The sequence below is a fragment of the Triticum urartu genome, chromosome 1A, assembly GCF_056163025.1.
Source record: "Triticum urartu cultivar PI428250 chromosome 1A, HENAU_Tu73, whole genome shotgun sequence".
Classification (NCBI taxonomy): domain Eukaryota; kingdom Viridiplantae; phylum Streptophyta; class Magnoliopsida; order Poales; family Poaceae; genus Triticum; species Triticum urartu.
Window position 1 is genome coordinate 50,351,285 of NC_141873.1, and position 19,275 is coordinate 50,370,559.

Sequence of the window (19,275 nt, forward strand, 5' to 3'; positions counted from 1 at the left end):
GTGTCATGCATGGCAATAAATAGAGTACAACATGATACTAATATATGATACTATGCATTAGGGAGGTAGTATCATACACTAGTATCATATGCATGATACTAGTATATGATACTCCCCGTTACAACCAGCCTAACTATGTGTCTGATTGGGTCAAACCTTGGTCAAACTTAGTAATTGCGCACTTTGCATAGGTGCGCCATTACTATGTCAAACTTAGTAATGGCGCACCTATACAAAGTGCGCTATTAATAACTTTGAGCAAGTCATACACATAGTAATGGCGCACCACAAAGTGCGCCATTACTAACTTTCTAGGTGGTCGAAAATTTCACCAAATGCATCCCCCACCCCTCCCCCCCACCTCGTGGACCGACTTTTCAGTTTTTTTAAAAATAAAATAAAATGATGGAAATGTCAAAAAAAAGATAATAAGTTTCCCATGTGATATGTGGCCTACTTGTTGAGAAAATTTACAAATATGAATTTTGACTTTATTTGCAAAATCTCTCTGGAATTTAGTAAAATGGGCATAACTTTTGCATACGAACTCGGATTAAAAAGTTTTTTATATGAAAAATCATCTACTCGAAAAGTTACGTCCGAATTCAATCGGGGAAACCCCGTTGAAGATTTTTAGAATCCCCAAAAACCTAACAGAACAAAAAATATGGAGCTTTTAAGATCTAGAGGGGAGAAAATGGAAAAAATTTCAAACTTAGTAATGGCGCACCATTTTGCTAGGTGCGCCACTAGTAACAGAAAAAAAATTGGTTTCAAATTTTATTTTTGGAAAAAATGTTTAAAATATGATAGGTAATATGACCGGGAAGTTTGAAATATTTTTTCAAAATTTCATCGCACTCATGAACATGAACAAAGTCCTAGACATCAACAAGGTTTAATAGGATTGATATGATAGATATGTCAACAAGTGCCTGTTAAGTGAGCTGGTGCTGGGGTTGGATAGAACTAAGAAGTTCAGCGTGTTGGGGCTGGAGTAGTGTGTGGATGGGTGACCTTCCGGAACGTTTGACCATGGAGTGCGATTTGACTTGAGATTAAGCCATAGTGACCCGAGATTAAGAAAAAATGAAAAAAAATTGGAAAAAAAATTTGGAGAAAAAATTTTGAATTTTTTTTTTGAAAAAAAATTGTTAGTAATGGCACACTTCTATATGATGCCATTACTAAGTCAGATAGTAATGGCGCCATTACTATTTGTTACTAGTGGCGTGTTAATAGTGGCGCACCTATAGTGCGCCATTAATAGCAAAAACTGGTGCGCCACTAACAACCTTTTTAATAGTAGTGGCCGCCGGGCAAAGCCCGTGTGGTGTCGGCGGCGGCGGGCTCTCACTAGTAGAAAAGGGGGCTTTGGTCCAGGCCGGGTAACCCCATTAGTCCCGGTTCAGTCCAGAACCGGGACCAATGGGGGCATTGGTCCCGGTTCGTGAGCCCAGGGGGCCGGCCGGGCCACGTGGGCCATTGGTCCCGGTTCATCTAGACCTTTTGGTCCCGGTTGGTGGGATGAACCGGGACCAATGGGCCTCGCTCCTGGCCCACAACCATTGGTCCCGATTCGTGCCTCAAACCGGGACTAAAGATTAGACCTTTAGTCCCGGTTTGAGGCACGAACCGGGACTAATGGGGATGAGACCTTTAGTCCCGGTTCGTGCCATGAACCGGTACTAAAGGTTCCATTTTCAAACTATACCCCCCCTCCCCCCCGTGGATCGCCTTTTCAGTTTTAAAAAAAATAAAAGAAAATGATGGAAATGTCAAAAAAATAAAAGGAAATAAGTTTCCCATGTGATATGTGGTCTAGTTGTTGGGAAAATTTGCAAATGTGAATTTTGACTTTATTTGCAAAATCTCTCTGAAATTTGTAAAAATGGGCATAACTTTTGCATACTAACTCGGATGAAAAAGTTTTTTATATGAAAAATCATCTACTTGAAAAGTTACATCCAAATTTAACGGGGGGAACCCCTTTAAACATTTTCAAAATCCTCAAAAACCTAATAGAAAAAAAGTTACGGGGCTTTTAAGATCTAGAGTGAAAAAAATCGAAAAAAATTCAAACAATGGGCAAACTGTGGTCAAACAATGGTCAAACTAATTATTCTAGAATATTAGTGTGGTTACTAAATAATTATTTCAGTTATTTCAATTTTGGTCAAATCTGGTGAAACAGTGGTCAAACTATGGTCAAACAATGGTCAAACTAATTATTCAAGAAATATTAGTGTTACTAAATAATTATTGTTTTTTAAAACAATAGTTTCGAAATAAAACTATGAAATGTGTTACTTCATGCTCAAGCAAAATTCCTGAAGGTTAATAGGATTGACATCTTAGTATTGTCAGGAAAACAACAAGTGCAGACTTGGAACGAGGGAGAATAGAACCCGGAAGTTAAGCGTGCTCAGGCTGGGGGGGGGGTGGGAGGATGGGTGACCGTTCGGGAAGTTAGATGATTTGGAATGATGAGGGGTGATTAGAGGATAAATTGAGAAGTGATGAGGGGTGGTGATTACAGACTAGAGGTTAAAATAATTCAGAAATTTGAAAATCCAAAAAATTTCAAAAAAAAATTCAAATTTTTTTTAAAAAAAATCATAAAATTTCCTTTAGTCCCGGTTGGTGTTACCAACCGGGACTAAAGGTGGAGCTCCACGTGGCCGCGCCCTTTAGTCCCGGTTCTGGATTGAAGCGGGACTAAAGGGAGAGGCATTAGTACCGACATTTTAGTCCCGATTTCAGAACCGGGACTAAAGGCCCTTTTTCTACTAGTGTCTAACTCTCCCGCACGCGAGGTGGGCTGCGCGGGGCAGCTGCACCAAGCGAAGGCGCGAGGCGCTGCGGCGTGTAGCTGAGCTCGGGCCGGCACTGCTCGGCACGCCACGGCGGGGAGGTGGCTAGCGCGCCCGCCGGCCTCTGGCGGTGTAGGAGCTGTGGGCGCGGCGGCTGTGCCAGATCTAGGCTCGGGCAAGCCGGCGACCGGGATTACCCGCGAGCCACGAGGAGGCAGGTCGCGGACGACCAGGGCGGCCGGATCTGGCGGGTTCCTGCTATGCGCGAGGTGTGGGGCGGCTGGCACCCTTTTGTGCGGCCCATGAGCGCGCGTGAGTGGTCACCGTCAGGTTGCGCCGTTGGCGGGGTGTGGGCGGCGCGGTCGCGCGTGTCGTCATGGTGGGATGTTGCGGGAGGACACGGGCTCCTCCCTGGCGGGTGGTCCCTTGCTTGGCGCGGCCGGATCTGGCACGCTGGCGGCTGGGGGCCTGGAGGAGGCTCGGCCAGTGCCTGGCTGCTAGCGGTTGTGTGGTGGCTCCAGGTCGGGATTGTGGACTGCAGTGGCGTGGTCTTGCAGGGCCTTCGGGTTGCTCCGGGGTTGCACCACCGGTGGTGCTCCAGCTAGTTTTGTGTGGTGCAGCAAGTGGCAACTGTTGCTCCGGTCTGGTGGTGGTGTGTTGGAGGCGTCGTCCCCGGCATAGGTGTTCAGATCCCCGACGAAAGTCATGCTCGACTTGGATCTGGGCGGATGGTGAATGATGCTTTCGGGTGTGATTTTCCTTGTTGGAGGCGCCATCAAGGGGATCTGACACCTCTCCTGCTCCATGTTCTTGCCTCTCGGTGAAAACCGTATGCAATGGTGGCATCTGTGGTGTCATTACTTCGTTGGAAGCATTGCTTTGGAGCAATTCGGGTGATGGAGCACTTGGTTGAGGGTGGTGCGGTGGATCTAGAGCGGGCAACGTTTTGGTGAGCATGGAGTCTTCGGTGGTGCTTCCGTTTGGAGTTGGTTGCTTGGTCGACGTTGAGAGCAGCAGGAGCACCCTTCACATGCCAGTAACGTCGGGCAAGCTATGTCAGTTAGGCTCGTGGGATCGAAGCGGCATAGGTTTTCGCTCTTTCGGACCTATCGTTCCTCTTCGGTGTTCTCGAGGCTTGCGGATATGCTCGTCGCAGCCCGGTACAGTATGGCGGTTGTCGGTGTGCACTCTGGTAGCAGCGAAGGCGCTTGAGTGCCCGACCGGGTGTGTTGTGGGGTTTTCGCTTTCCGGCGTCTTGTATGTATCGTGGTGCTTTAGGTCTAGTCCAGCTAGGCACTGCTATGGTTTTTGCCCGGTTTTTCGCAATAAACCGAGCAGTCCGTTTTTCCTTCTTTTTTTTGGCACTCGTTTTTATGCGGTGCATTTCTCCTTTGAGGGTGTTCTTGTAATGCCTTCTTCTGATCAATGAATTTGGCAGCTCTCCTGTCAACATTTCAAAAAAAAAAACCAGATGCACGGCACGCACCCCGTGAGAAGGGCACAGAACCATGCCGGGCCTTCTGCGTTCACGCGTCTCCTTTGAAGTTCAATGGTACAGTACATTATTTGCCTCTGCTCGGGCAGTTGAGGCAAGCGGACGACACCCACGTTGAACTAGCACTAGCAAGTACAGCAGCTTGCCCGCACATGATCACCCTACAGCCTGCGCTCACACTACGGCCGAGGAGATCAGATTGGCAGTTGAGTGGCACACACTGCGTGAGTGCCTACACATAGTGCCCACACAAAGCTCTTGTACATTAGAAATCTAATCCATTTCTCTTTTTTATTTTCCAGAGTTAAGACAGAGGCCGGGCCAGGGTTATGCCCCTTTCCAAAAAAGGGAAAAAAAAGAACACCAATGTCTGTAAAACCATACTGGCAACAGTACCTACATCAGCAGCAGTTCACACAGTGTTCTGTCCACCATATATGCATGCTTGGCCGGCCACATTTCGTTCACCCAGTTGAAGTAGCAAGCAGTAGGTTCTGTGCACATCTCAGCCCGAAGTCTGCCATGGCTCGGCTCTACCACCTCACCCTCCTCTCCGTCTTCTTTCTGCTCATCATCACCGGCCTCGTGGCTGCCGATCCGTCCGGAGGGAAGGTCGGCAAGAAAGTGACCATGACCGTCCAGTTCCCGCCTGCCGACTCGCCGCCGGGGGGGATGATCACGATCTCAACGCACTACGTCCGCGAGGATGGGGTGCACGACAGCCACGTCCATCACGACTGCGACCACCACGAGCCGTATGCCCCCTCTCTCTCTGTGACTCCGACGAGCCGCCGCGTGATTTACCCATAGTTTTAAATAGCCGGCTATAGCCTCGCTATAGCTGTTTGAGGGTGTTGTCGCTAAATGATTTCATGTATAATTTGCCGCTATAGCTCCGCTATAGTCCTTTTAGGGTCGCCGCTAAATGCCATAGCCCGCTATTTAAAACATTGGATTTACCTTGATTTTATTTCTAGCTAATCTTGCAGTTAATCTCCAGCCAGCTCGGTTCGGCCGCAAAATACCTTGTCAGGAGCCTGGAGAAGATACGAGATGAGGAGGCGTCTCCATCCGAGGTAACGTACATTTTGCCCCTCCCTATCTATATCCATCGGTTCAGAAGTCAGAACGCAATGCAAACTGCTCACATTTGCCACCTTGTTTCTGGCTTGTAGGCCTACAACATGCCCAGTCAGTGGATGGACGTCCTCTTTGAATTGGTCTCAGGGAAAATTAGGCGCGATTTACTTTATTATCGTAGCACTGTCTCTGCAAGGAGCTCGTTCGCTCGTGCGAACAATCACTCGGTCTTCTGACATTGGGTGAAGAACAGTTTGTGGAGTGCCCATTCGGGAAGCGTATCCTATGGATCATTATTTAGGCTGTAGTGATGTGGTAGCGTGCACTGTGCAGGGTGCTGGAGTACATCTGCCTTCAGTTATCTCGTGTAGCTTGGATTCTGTAGCTTAAAATATCTACCGTGTTCGTGAAAGAAAACATCTTCTTGTTCTTCTGTTTATGTATTTCTGATCAGTTTCTGACTTTCTGTGAAGTGGAGGGTCTTTATTGTGTTGTACAAACTGATTAATAGAGGGTAACTGCACAGGTATAAGAAAGACGTAAAGAAGTAGAGGGAAACAAGCAAGGAAACTGTGCACGCACCTAATAACACCATGAACAAAAGTGTCGGCTTATTATTTACATATATAATTTTTCTTAAGTCAGACCTTAGGAATAGATTCATTAAAAACATAGGAGAGAGATGTCGGATTAATTTGACATCGGGTAAAAACCGTTACAACTCACCTGCAAGATGTAGCATCACGGCCGATCTGGCTACCCACCAGAAGACCTACACTCATCGCCGAACAGTGGAACAATATCAAGGTTGCTTGCAAAGTGTCATTGTGGTCACTTCTTCCCGAGCGAGCGACTCCGATTCCACCACATATGACCAACCAAAAGCACTCCGAACAAACAACACATGAGAACGTTGTACATCTATGCCAAACAATCAGCCAACACATTGAGGACTAGGCAACTCTGACTTCAACAACGATCCCCACAGGAGAAAGAAGCACGACTTGTACCAACATAGCCCGAACTACCCATTGTGCATGGCATCGTTCTTGCCGGGTTGCCCCATACTGCTACAGCTCCAACTTCATGGTCAGGGACATGAGAAACGGTTAAGATGAAGGGCATGCCACGACCCCGTTTATCTTGCCTCCATCATTGTTGCCAAACAAACCGCAAAGACACCGGATATTAGATGCATCGATTTGACATATTTGACTCCCAGTAAGTAAGTTCCATGCACGGTTCAACGGAAGCAACTGCCTACAATACAAAAATCCCTCTAATAATTTTTTATTACATGAGGTTATAAGATCCTGGGTTTATTCAAAAAGTGTATGTTCACTGGGCATGAATATGATGACTGGAATTGTGGGTTAAAAATGACTGGAAAGGTCAATATCACACAGTATTGGAAAGAATATCAACAGACCTATTATATTGCGTTGAAACACATGAAGAAGGTGGGGATTTAAGTAGGAGAACACGAGAATTTCGACGTGCTAGTATCCAACACGATGTTCTATGGAGAATTTGTAGGCTACCAAGTCCAATAGTTGGTTCAGTGAACGCTTCTGTGATGTTCGAGGAATTGATCCAAATCTTAATGATCTATCCAGAGGCCCAAAATGTTTTGGATAGAACCTGGGCCTACGAGAGGGTATTGGACCTGGGCTAAGTTATGTCATGCTGGGGGTCCCGACGCTGACCTGGTGATGGGCTGACTTCCCGCCTTGTGATGTTCCCCTGGTATGTGGTAGTGTTAGTAGCACCTGAGCTTGTCAAGAGCAAGAGGGCGCCTGGGTTGAACTGAAACCTTGGCCAGGTCCTGAAGGCCTCCCAAGGATTAGTGAAAGGAAAATATTGAGAGTCGGCATTGCCACGAGGCAGGAGAATGGCATGGTCTGCAGTGCTTGGAAGCTTGAGAGAGAAGTCGAAGCTAGCCACGCGAAGAGTCCAACCTCGTGATCTATGTTTGTCGTTGAAGATGACCTACTTTCGGAGAAGTGGTTCCAGTGAGACCACGAATCATCTTGAATCTTTGAGTGATTTCATCGTGAACGCCGGGCCTGGATGCACCAAGCCCAATCCGGTTTGGTCCCCGCATGGAGAGCAATGTACCCACCCGAACTGAGTCTGGAATGGTCAAGCATGCAGTGCGAGGCAGTGTGGGTCCCAGTGAAGGTTGCGTCCCATCGCCTGCCACATCTAAACTGCCTCAAATACTTTGGTAGCAGTATATAACCGATTTCGTAGATCGAGGGTTAATTCATTGGGAAAGTGTCCATTCGTTGTGCAACAATATAAGTGAGAAGTGTTATGTTGGTCCCAATTTTGAGGTGGTGGGTTATCGCTAGGCACCGATTGGAGGGGGGGGGGCATTATGATGTCGAAAATGGTACACTAACGTAAACAATTACATGAAGTTACGAAACCTTCCTTTCCACGTACTAAACACCCCCCCCCCCCCCCCCCCCCCTGAATTTCACGGTGGGCCCAGCGCCCCATTATGCCCGGTTAAACATTGCCACCTCATATCCAACACGTAAACTCATGTAAGATCACGTGGATGAAGCAAAGCTCTCTTGATGGTGAGGATTGTCGATGGACACCATTTTTAGGGTGAGGGATGTTGTTGCCCTATCTGTAGGTGTGGATATATGGAAGGTATACGTACTACCTTTGTTTTTATTATTTACTCTCCATGTTAATTGTTTAGGTAAAGCAATGATGAATCTAATGGTCAAATTTTGGTATTGGCGATGTTAATAAATTTTCCTATAAATTTGATTAAAGTTCACAAATATTTTCTTCGACAAAGTTAATATGCAGAGTATATAAAAACAAAGGTGATATTGTGTTAAATATTTAATTATGATGGACAGATCATTTTTTGTAATAGTATAGTATATAAATGTTTACTTATGGTGTGTTGCAAAAATGGGTTGATCTTAGATGTATGGCAAGAACCGTTTGAAAATGTGTATATCGTTGGGTTGACATGTTTGCCGAAAACATCCAATGGAGATAGATTGAGAAGGAAAGTGAAATGGACATGTTGCCTATATATGTTTGTGTTTGAAGTGTGAAAATTTGCGTTTGAATCTCAGTGACTGAACAAATCTAGAACTTTGAACATCTCCCACCTGTACTGAAGCATATTGGAATTCAACTCTAACATAATTGTGCTGTTAATTTTTTAAAATTATTTCTGTTATTCTTGAATCAAGATGAGCACCCGTACACACTCTGTTGTTGCTGCCTCTTTTTGGGCACACGCTCACACCGCTGGTATTTGTTTGGCGGTTGAGTAGCGCACAATGCGTGGCTGGCCATAGAAAGTCACGCACAGTACCCCACAAAAAAAAAGTCACGCGCAGTAACAAGACCTCAGCTCTGCACCGAGGGGTACCACCGTCTTTTATCGGTATCAGCTCAGCTCTGCACCGAGGGGTAGCAGATGCATGGCGTGCACCACGTGACGTGAGAGGGCTTTTGCGTCATGCCCCTAGTTTGAATATGAAGTTCATCAATGGTGATTTAGCCCCTAAAGCCATACTGACAACAGCAGCACTGAGCACTCAGCCCTGCTCTTACCTGTCCCTATATACATGAGCTTCCTGCACAAACCAAACACGTTTCCTCTCGATACCTAAATACTAGTTTGGAGATGATGCAGTTTACAAGCGGCCTCAAGAGAGGCTTACTCGAAACGCGTCCAAACTTTTACCACACCCTACAGAGGCCCTATGATGACACCGTGCTAGATCTCGAGCAATCCTACCATCGTACGATTTTCCGAGGATTTCAACGGTTGCATCAAGAATAACACCGAGATACTTTTGGTAACCCGGTGGCAGGGCATGCCCCTCCCTCGTCTGTGCAAGGAGTAGGCATGCCACAAGGACATCACAAATGATTCCCCATGCCGCTACCCGACATGATTTCATGTGCCACCTTGCTGATCTGCAATTCCCGGCAATGAAACCCCAGCAGAGCAATAAATTTCTCGAATATTGCGCGCGTCCTCGAAAAATGCGAGGCCGTGGCACGTGCCATGAGGTTGCCCCCTCTTAGAGCATGAGAAGTTTCGAGGCCAACGGAGCAACAGGACCAGCACTTCCTGCACAAACCGGACACGTTCCCTCTAGATACCTAGATACTAGCTCGGAGACGGTGCGGTTTACAAGCGACCTCAGGGGAGGCTTACTCGAAACACGTCCAAACTTTTACCACACCCTACAGAGGCCCTGTGATGACACCGTGTCAGATCCCGAGCAATCATACCATCAACATCACAAATAGTCCATCTCCTTAACAAGAGTGTAATGAATACCGAAGCTTAAAGCATCTGGACTATCCCACTATTTATATTTAAACATGTCTTGTTGCTTGTCTGTAGGCGAGCTGGGACTAAACTTTGATGGTGGCCTTATCTTTACCGAGAGCCACTCTCGGTAACTGCTCTTTACCGAGAGCCACTCTCAGGTAACATCCACTAGGAGATTCATAGTGACTGTATGGACTCTTAGTAATGAGAGAAGACTGAAGCTTGTTGCGGTTGCACTATTGAACTATTTAAACAGGTCATTTTGCTAGTCGGCAAGCGAGGTGGGACTAAATTTTTGCCGAGCGCCACTCTCGGCAAAGAGTTGCAACCGTAATCGTGTCGTTAGTCGCCGCCAAATGTGCCACGTGGCAAAACTATGCCGTGTGTGGCCGGATGGCCCTCGGCAAATAGTGCCTTTGCCCAGTATAGCCTATTTGCCGAGCAATACTGTCGGCATTGTCGTGTGTTTGCCGACTTACTCCCTTTGCCGAGTGCGACTCTCGGCGTTCTTTACTTTGTCGAGTGCCCGTGTTTTGGCTCTCGGCGAAGACGCCAACACCCGGCGTATACGAAAATTCCAGTAGTGCACCTGTACTGAAGCATTGTAAGTCAACTCTAACATAATTGTGCCGTTAAGTTTTTTTAATTATTTCAGTTATTCCTGAATCAAGATGAGCACCCGTACACACTCTGCTCTTGCTGCTTCTTTTTGGGCACACACTCACACCGGTGGTATTTCTTTGACGGTTGAGTGGTGCACAATGCGTGGTTGGTCATACAAAGTCACGCGCAGTAACAAGAGCTCAGCTCTGCACTTAGGGGTATCAACGCTGCTTGGCGCTGCTTTTTTGGAGGACTGCCTAAAACCATACTGGCAACAGCAGCACTGAGCACTCAGTCCTGCTCTTACCTGTCCATATATGCATGAGCTTCTCTCGCTTGCTTGGCCGGCCAAGTAGCAAGCAGTAGGTTCTTCTGTGCAAGCTCGCTCACTCCTCAGTCCCTAGTCTGGCAAGAGAGAAGAAAGATGGCTCGCCCCTACCACCTGACCCTCCTCTCCGTCTTTTCCTTCCTGCTCCTCACTGGCCTTGTGACTGCTGATCTGTCCGGAGAGAATAAAGTCGGGAAGATTGTGACCATGACCGTCCAGTACCCGGCCGCGGGCTCACCGCCGGGGGAGAAGACCACGATCTCAGCGCACTACGTTGACGAGAACGGAGGCGGCGACCGCCGCTTCAACCTCGACTGTGACGATGACGAGCCGTACGTCTCTCTGTGTGTGTGTGTGTGTGTGTGTGTGTGTCCTCTCTCTCTCTCTTTCTCTTCGTGTGATTTTTCTTGGTTCAGTAAATTTCTAGCTAAGATTACAATCGATCTGCAGCCTCGGTTTCGCCATGAAGTACCTTATCACGACCCTGGAGGGGATACGAGATACGCGGGAGTCTCGATCCGAGGTAACTAACGTCGAGTTTGCCCCACCCTGCTCCTTGTTCTCGCTGATTTCAGAACGCAATGTGAAGTGCTGATCTTGACCTTTGCCTCACTAATTGTTTCTCAGCTCTAGTACTACCTGGACCTTCACGTACGGTGCTCAGCGTGGTGGATGGTTGCATGTCCAGTGCCCAGTGGAAATTGGAGAAGGAGCTCCCCTTTTCGTCTCAGGGAAAATATATTAGGCGCCTTTTAACTTTGTGTTGTAGTATCGGACTATCAGTAATTAAGGGGAATTTCTGGTTGTACTTCCATATTATTGTACCCTCTATCAGTAACCAGTGCCAGTCGGAGAGGTAGCAGTGTGGTATAGTACAGTGCGCAGGGTGCTTGAGTATGTCGATCTTCAAGTATCTCTGTATATATCTTGGATTGTGTGTGTCGCTTAGCATAAGAAATGATCGTGTGAATCTCTTCTGAGTTCGTTCGAGAAATAAAATTGTATTCTTATGTCTTCTATTCTATGCATTTTCTGCTAAATTTCTGTCAAGTGGAGAAGATTAATTGTGCTTTTGGAAAACATTAACTAAATATAGCATAAATTCGAACACAAGGTGCCATAAGCAACCAGTTAAAATAGCACCTATTACAGTAAGAGAGAAGAAAATTAAGGGGTTGTTTAGTTCTATGCCTTGGATTGCCGCACATTTTGCCAAATTTGTCTAAGATTAGTTTAATAAAATGAAAGCCACAAGTTGACAAGCCTAAGGGAATCATGCGATACTTTTTGTGTGTATGTAATGTGGGGCCGTAGTGTAGCTTGCCTAAGGTGTCGCTTGAACCAAACACACACCTAAGTTGGCCAAACTTACCTAAACTTAGATGTCGCAAATTTTGAAAAAGTTAGGCCCTGTTTGGTTCATAAGTCCTAGGACTTTTTTTAGTCCCAACTTATAAGTCCCAAGTCCCTAAAAAGTCCCTACCTGTTTGGTTCCTGGGACTTATAAGTCTCTATAAGACCATATTACAACTATAAGTCCCTATAAGTCCCTTCTTAAGAGTCTTATTTCATAAGTCCCAAATGCCCACTTTAAGTCCCTATAAGTCTCTCCTGTTTGGTTTAGATGGGACTTATAGAGACTTATTTAAGTCCGTAGACCAATAAGTCCCTGGAAACAAACACCCTCTTAGTCGCAAACCAAACAACCCCTAAGAATGCAACAAAAGATCAATTAATTAGCACCATCGCTATCACCTCTATATATATATATATCAGTTATCCAATACCCGATTTCAACAAACTATTCAAGGAATACCTCAACATATAGTTAACTTGAATGCACTAGCTAGATACACTACCCAAACCGCATATATAACGGAATAATAACCATGCTCAAGCACAATATGAAGTTCGCCACACCAGGCCAAAATCCGAAAATTGACCTTTTTTGGGAAAGTTCGGCACGAAATGACCCTGTTCGAAATGTTTAATAAATCTGACCCTTTTCTGAAATGCAACAAAAGGCGCCATTTTATTTGAACTACGCAACACCATGGTCAATATGTTGACACTCAAATGCAGTCACGGAAGAACAAATAGGAAGTATTATAAATATTTGCTTGATCCTCGTCATAACTAGAACTTGCAGACTCGGGTCCATCTAATTCAATACTTTTACTCTTTCCACAACCTCATCAAGACTAAAGACTTGTCACAAATGACATGACTTTCTCCTCGTTCTCAACAAGCTAGGCATTGTTACTCAATAAAGTCGCCTTGTCCATGTAATGAGCACTAACAAGTGTCACTATCTAAAAACAATGGCAAGAAACATAATACATCAACGAAAAATCTACCGCGTAACACTTAAAGCACATTGCAAGAATATAGCATCAAGGAATAAACAATCAATAATAGTCCATGCCATTACATCCATTCCCCCTCTAACACACAAACCCTAACCCTAACCATAGTTCATTGATGTCACAAATAATAAATATATGACTAATCGTAGTTCTTACTACACATCACAAAAATTATATTGGCCATTGTATCACCACTTCAACACTGGATTTGGGAGAAATCCCCAAAACTAGAATTTGGGCACACTTGACCAATGCCACCCAACAAATGAAAGTCAACCAAATTGTGGGAGATGTGAGAGGTTACCTCAACGGATGGAGAAGGAACTGAATCCACGGATAAATGTCACCGATTTGGCATCGCATTGGTACTCACATTTTTCTGGATTTATTTCAGCTTTCCGGCGATGTTTATTTAGTGGGAGTAGACCTTCCCATCGACTATGAGGTGTCTGTGGTGACCTGGTCAATCTCAAATTGTTATGTTGGCACATTATCTCGAAGGTGCCGATAGGGGTAGGGTATGCGTGAGTGGGTTCATAGGGGTGAGCCCATGTGTGCATATGTGAACTTCCACGGTTGTACCATGTTAAAAAAATTGAAGTAACATCATTGACTCGTAGACGATGTTCCTATAAAAATCATTTTGGTTAGAAACATCGAACAACATTGTTATGAAATTTTAGGTAAGCAGATATTAAACCACATACATCAAAAGCAATAGTGAAACCCACAAAAAATTATGAAATGCGTACATAATAAAAGAAATAATGTGTATAGGAAAAAACAAAAAGGATAAATTAAGATAGGAGGGCTGATTTAGATCAAATGAAATGTCATTTTGGTAGGCACTCCCTCCGTCCCACGATATAAGACGTTTTTCGCAAATTAGACTGCATACTACAAATATGAACGAACAAACTCTTACGGCAATTTCTCCCAAAGGAGAGCTCTCTACTCAGAAGCAAGAGTACAAGACGTCTGTTTTGACTTTCAACTACTCCATTGACGAGCAAGCAAACAGAAAAGCACATGCATTGATTCAACACACACTCTGTGAGTCAAACTGTCAGCTCGGCGCCGGTCTTGGGACAGTTCGGCGACCGTTGAGAAAGGACACTCAGTGCATGATCACACCCTACGGCCTGCAACACTACGGCTGAGTAGATCGGCGCACACAATGCACTGATGGAGCTGCCGCTGCTACTACTTTTTGGGCACATGCACTGCTGGTATGCTTGTTTGATGGTTGAGTGGCGCGCACTGCGTGGCTTGCCATCAAGTATTTGTCCTGGTACAACATTTGCTTCCGAGCCAGCCATACGAACCAGGCCTTCACTCCAGCCTCCTTGGTCAGGTTTCCCTGCCTCTGGTCCGTCTCTTCTTCTATCGTTCTTGGATCATGAAGGCGCAGTGGATCCCGGTTTTGTTGGCGGGAGGACTGCGTTTTTAGGTGGTTTTCTTAAAGTTTTGTTAGGGTTTATGCCATGCTCAGAAAGACGAGGCGGAGGTGGCTTCTTGAACATGGAATAAGGTCCTTCCCACCTAGGCCCCGTTCCGTCTATATTTCTAGCATTGTCGGAGAGCGTGTTGAGGTGTGTCTCCAGTGGATCTCGTGGGATCGGGTCGGTGTTTGTCTTCGGTGGATCCGCTTCGATCCGGTCTTCGTTCGTGTATGTGTTTGCGGGTTGAATCTTTTCGATCTAGGATTCTCTTCATCGGCGGCGGTTGTTGTTCTGATGCGCTGGTCCTATGGGGTCTTAGCACGATGAGTTTCCAGCTATCTACAATAACAAATGTTTGTCCGGCTCCAATGATGGAAGGACGATGACGGCGGCGCGCCTTCAGTTCGCTCCAGTGCTTGTAGTCGTTGCTAGGTGGCCTACGGACCTGGATGTAATTCTTAGTTCTGGTGTTATTTATACTACCTTGACAATTGATAAATAGATTGAAAGTTTTCTCGCAAAAATAAGTATTTGTAGTACAAGTTTGCCCATGTGGACTTTCTCTGGAAATTTGTTTTTTACGCTCATTTTGTCATCAAGTACTTGGACAACACTTTGCGTATTTCAAAAGATAAAACTTGACATTATTTGCTTATTCAAATATTGACAAAAAAATTGTACCTCCCACATGCCCCCTTTTATACAGCTTCGTAATTTTGCACCTATTCTGTTAAGAGCATGCAAGGCATGGTGTCAGCTTCACACTTCATAGTGAAAAGACAAGTTTGCCCATGCAGACTTCCTCAGGAACTTTGTGTTTTGCCGTCATTTTGTCATCAAGTATTTGAACAACACTTTGGTGCATTTCAAAAGATATTTGACAATAAAACTTGACATTATTTGCATATTAAAATTTTGACCAAAAGATTGTGCCTCTCCCCTCGTGTCGCAACTGGGCCGCACGCCCGCGCTCCCTAGCCTCCGTCTGCCATGCCGCATCACCCTCGAAACTGCCACACATCGATCACCGCCCACTACCATTCTCGCCAAGAGCAAATAGCCACGAAGAGTAGCCTCGGGCATGTTGGAGGCGTTACGTCATTTTGGCGAAGGGAGTTTGTATGGATAAGCAAGCTTAGGGCTAGGTTTTTCGTTTCTTATTTTCCGGAATGTGCTCCCATTTCTAAAAACACTTCCATCCAATTCCAACTAACGGAGCGTAAGCAAGGGGCAAAAGTGTCTTCAGTTGAGAAGGCAAAATCATAATGTTAGATAAGCGAGGGTAAAACTGCAATTGGAATTCATATTAGAAAACCATAATGCCTCTCCCAAACCATAATGGCAACGGCCAACAGTACAGCTGCAGCTGTTCACGCGGCTCACGCAGCTCTGCTCTGACCTATCTGGTCCATATATATGCTTCTCTCGTTTGCTTGGCCGGCCACATTTCGTTCACGCAGTCGAAGTAGCAAGCAGTAGGTTTTGTGCACTCCCCGGCCCGAAGTCTGCCCATGGCTCGGCTTTACCACCTCACGCTCCTCTCCGTCTTCTTCTTCCTGCTCCTCACCGGCCTCGTGGCTGCTGATCTGTCCGGAGGGAAGAAGGTCGGGAAGAAGGTGACCATGACCGTGCGGTACCCGCCTGAAGACTCGGGGGAGAAGATCACGATCTCGACGCACCTCGTCGGCGAGGGCGGGGTCGGCGACAGCCACTTCCATCTCGACGGCGACGACTACGAGCCGTATGTCTAGCTCTCTCTTTCTCCAACTCATCGTCACAAAGGACACACTCCACCGAATAATTTTTTAGCTAAGCTCGCAATCGATCTGCAGCATCATTTTCGCCGTGAAAAACCTTGTTTCTGCCCTGGAGAAGGTAGGAGATCCGCAGGCCTCTCTATCCGAGGTAATGCACATTTTGTCCCTCCCTTTCTCATCCATTGGTTCAGATTTCAGAACGCAAATGTAAGCTACTGACCTTTGCCTAATTGTTTCTCAGATGTAGCTTCACGGTGCATGCCCAGTCACTGCGCCACTGGACACTGGAGATGGAGCTCCTCTTTACTTTCGTCTCAGCGAGAATACATTAGGCGCCTTACTATTTTATTGTACTACCGTCTGCAAGCAGAAGTGCCCATCCGGTGGCCTATTATTTGGGCTATAGTAATGTCGTAGTGTTTATGGTGCTGGAGTCTGTCTGCAGCTATCTCTGTGTATCTTGGATTCTATAATCTTCCGGGCTAGGGAAAGAAAATATTTCGTCGTTCTTCAATTTATTTCTGCTCAATTTCCATCAAGTAGAGGATCATTATTGTGCTTTATTAACAAATTAAATAGAACATAACTGCACGAGTATAAAAAGGAAATGGGAAGGACGTAAGAACAAAGTAAAAAACAAGCGAGGAATGGGCTGAGACTGAAAACAGAGGGACACACTAGCTAATAACGCCATGTACGCTAGCTAATAGCACTACGATTACAGAGTCAGCTTATTTTCTTAAGTGAGACCGATTCATTAAACAAAATAGAAGAAATATGTCCGCTTAATTTGTGAAAAAAGCGGGCAGAAACCGTTACAACACACTCACAAGACGTGGCATCGTGCCACCGCCCTGCCTCGCCTCCAGCAAACTCCCGTCAAAGCCTCGCCCGGCGTCCCCATTTTCAGCTTGGGTTCCGTCTGATCCAATCGGGGGTCAAAGTAAAAAAGGCTCCCCCATCTGCACCCCTCAATCCTCAAACTTGCCTCCGCCTGAGACGCTGTCCCGAGACACATCGCAACTAGCTCCGGCTTGGTCTTGCTAGCGTGCTCGCTAACACTTGTCGCGGCGCCCCCATCTAAGCCTTGAGACTTCACTCGTCTCCCATCGACTCACACAGTTTGTAATTTTAGCCAGCTGAGAATTAGCAAAATCGAAATTCATTTGGCCATAGAAAATATGAATGAACAACCATTTTAGCTAGAAACGAAGAACATGTTTCAACTTTGTACCAACGAACAAACATAAGCCACATGCATTCAACACACATGAGATGTGAGAACCGGGCCACCAGCAACCGTCCGGTAGACAGTACTACTTGTGTTGATGCTCCATGCATGAGTTGACACCAGAAACCGTCTGGTAGACGGCACTACTAGTGTTAGACGCTCCATGCATGAGTTGATCGATCACACCAAAGTTGAAGTAGCACCGGTAACTCGTGCATGATCACTCTGTACATGACACTACAAAGCCATCCAAAAGGACACGAATCGTGAACGACGTGCAGATCACTAGCAATTTATGTTAAGACATATCGGACATCATTGTTGTGAAAATTTGGTTAAGCGGATGTTAAATGACTTCAAAAGCAATATTGCTTGCAACCTCACGAAAGAAATATGAACTCAATATCACTAGTAGAAAAGGGGGCTTTGGTCCAGGCCGGGTAAGCCCATTAGTCCCGGTTCAGTCCAGAACCGGGACCAATGGGTGCATTTATCCTTTAGTCCCGGTTGGTGCCACCAACCGGGACTAATGGGCTTTGAGGCATTAGTACCGGTTCATGCCACGAACCGGTACTAAAGGTCCCATTTTCAAACTCCCCCCCCCTCCCCCGTGGACCGCCTTTTCAGTTTTAGAAAAAACAAAAGAAAATGATGGAAATGTCAAAAAAATAAAATAAAATAAGTTTCCCATGTGATATGTGGTCTAGTTGTTGGGAAAATTTACAAATATGAACTTCGACTTTATTTACAAAATCTCTCTGGAATTTGTAAAATGGGCATAACTTTTGCATACGAACTTGGATTAAAAAGTTTTTTATATGAAAAATCATCTACTCGAAAAGTCACATCCGATGGAGACCGCCTACGGCCTGTTTGCAAATTTATAGAATCCTCAAATTTCAAAAGGAAAAAAAGTTATGCTCAAATTTCAGTTTTTTTAAATTTTCATTAAATCTGGTCAAACTATGGTCAAACTACTTATTCAAGAAGTATTAGTGTTACTAAATAATTATTCAAGAATATTAGTGTTATTAAATAATTATTTCAGTTTTTTTGAATTTTGGTCAAATCTGGTCAAACTATGGTCAAACTGTGGTCAAACAATGGTCAAACTACTTATTCAAGAAATATTAGTGTTACTAAAAAAATATTGTTTTTTAGAACAATAGTTTCAAACTCAAACAGTGAAATGTGTGACTTCATGCTCAAGCTAAACTCCTGAGGGTTAATAGAATTGACATCTTACTATTGTCTGGAAAACAACGAGTATAGACTTGGAAACGAGGGAGAATAGAACCCGGAAGTTAAGCGTGCTCAGGCTGGGGGAGTGGGAGGATGGGTGACCGTCCGAGAAGTTAGATGATTTGGAATGATGAGGGGTGATTAGAGATTAAATTGAGCAGTGATGAAAAGTGATTACAGATTAGAGGTTAAAATAATTCAGAAATTTGAAAATAAAAAAATTCAAAAAAAAAGCAGAAAATTTCCTTTAGTACCGGTTGGTGTTACCAACCGGGACTAAAGGTGGACCGGCCACGTGGAGGGCCTTTAGTCCCGGTTCTGGTTTGAACCGGGACTAAAGGGTCAGGGCATTAGTTCTTGAACCGGGACTAAAGGCCCTTTTTCTACTAGTGTATATAGCAAAGGGAAGGTGTACAGGAAACAGAAAGGTGAGGGAGGGTGGGTTTACAATTACAAAGCTGAAGCAAATATCTACAAACTGCCTTTTCGTGTGAAACAAGACTTCTGTTTCTGACTTTCAAGTGTACAGTACCACCGATGAGATGAGCGAACAGAAAGCACATGCATTCAACCACACACTTTTTCAGACAG

The 19,275-nt window shown here is 45.3% G+C and overlaps 3 protein-coding genes across 3 annotated transcripts; all 3 read left to right on the forward strand.

Annotated features, from left to right (window-relative positions):
* Window positions 1-4,749: 4,749 nt before the first annotated feature.
* LOC147989894 (uncharacterized) lies at window positions 4,750-5,810 on the forward strand. Its single transcript, XM_087517902.1, has 3 exons — window positions 4,750-5,063; window positions 5,309-5,384; window positions 5,484-5,810. Exons 1-3 carry the CDS (start codon window positions 4,750-4,752, stop codon window positions 5,622-5,624), a joined length of 531 nt encoding a protein of 176 aa, XP_087374028.1. The 3' UTR covers window positions 5,625-5,810.
* A 4,718-nt stretch (window positions 5,811-10,528) lies between these two features.
* LOC125517453 (uncharacterized) lies at window positions 10,529-11,608 on the forward strand. Its single transcript, XM_048682653.2, has 3 exons — window positions 10,529-10,978; window positions 11,097-11,169; window positions 11,274-11,608. Exons 1-3 carry the CDS (start codon window positions 10,743-10,745, stop codon window positions 11,277-11,279), a joined length of 315 nt encoding a protein of 104 aa, XP_048538610.1. The 5' UTR covers window positions 10,529-10,742; the 3' UTR covers window positions 11,280-11,608.
* Window positions 11,609-15,891: 4,283 nt separating this feature from the next.
* LOC147989895 (uncharacterized) lies at window positions 15,892-16,725 on the forward strand. Its single transcript, XM_087517969.1, has 3 exons — window positions 15,892-16,195; window positions 16,287-16,359; window positions 16,453-16,725. Exons 1-3 carry the CDS (start codon window positions 15,966-15,968, stop codon window positions 16,456-16,458), a joined length of 309 nt encoding a protein of 102 aa, XP_087374095.1. The 5' UTR covers window positions 15,892-15,965; the 3' UTR covers window positions 16,459-16,725.
* Window positions 16,726-19,275: the final 2,550 nt, after the last annotated feature.

Coding starts and splice junctions, on each gene's coding strand:
- LOC147989894 (XM_087517902.1), top strand. CDS start 4,750: ATGCTTGGCCGGCCACATTTCGTTCACCCAGTTGAAGTAGCAAGCAGT. Junction 5,064..5,308: donor GACTGCGACCACCACGAGCC/GTATGCCCCCTC, acceptor GTTAATCTCCAG/CCAGCTCGGTTCGGCCGCAA. Junction 5,385..5,483: donor AGGAGGCGTCTCCATCCGAG/GTAACGTACATT, acceptor TCTGGCTTGTAG/GCCTACAACATGCCCAGTCA.
- LOC125517453 (XM_048682653.2), top strand. CDS start 10,743: ATGGCTCGCCCCTACCACCTGACCCTCCTCTCCGTCTTTTCCTTCCTG. Junction 10,979..11,096: donor GACTGTGACGATGACGAGCC/GTACGTCTCTCT, acceptor ATCGATCTGCAG/CCTCGGTTTCGCCATGAAGT.
- LOC147989895 (XM_087517969.1), top strand. CDS start 15,966: ATGGCTCGGCTTTACCACCTCACGCTCCTCTCCGTCTTCTTCTTCCTG. Junction 16,196..16,286: donor GACGGCGACGACTACGAGCC/GTATGTCTAGCT, acceptor ATCGATCTGCAG/CATCATTTTCGCCGTGAAAA.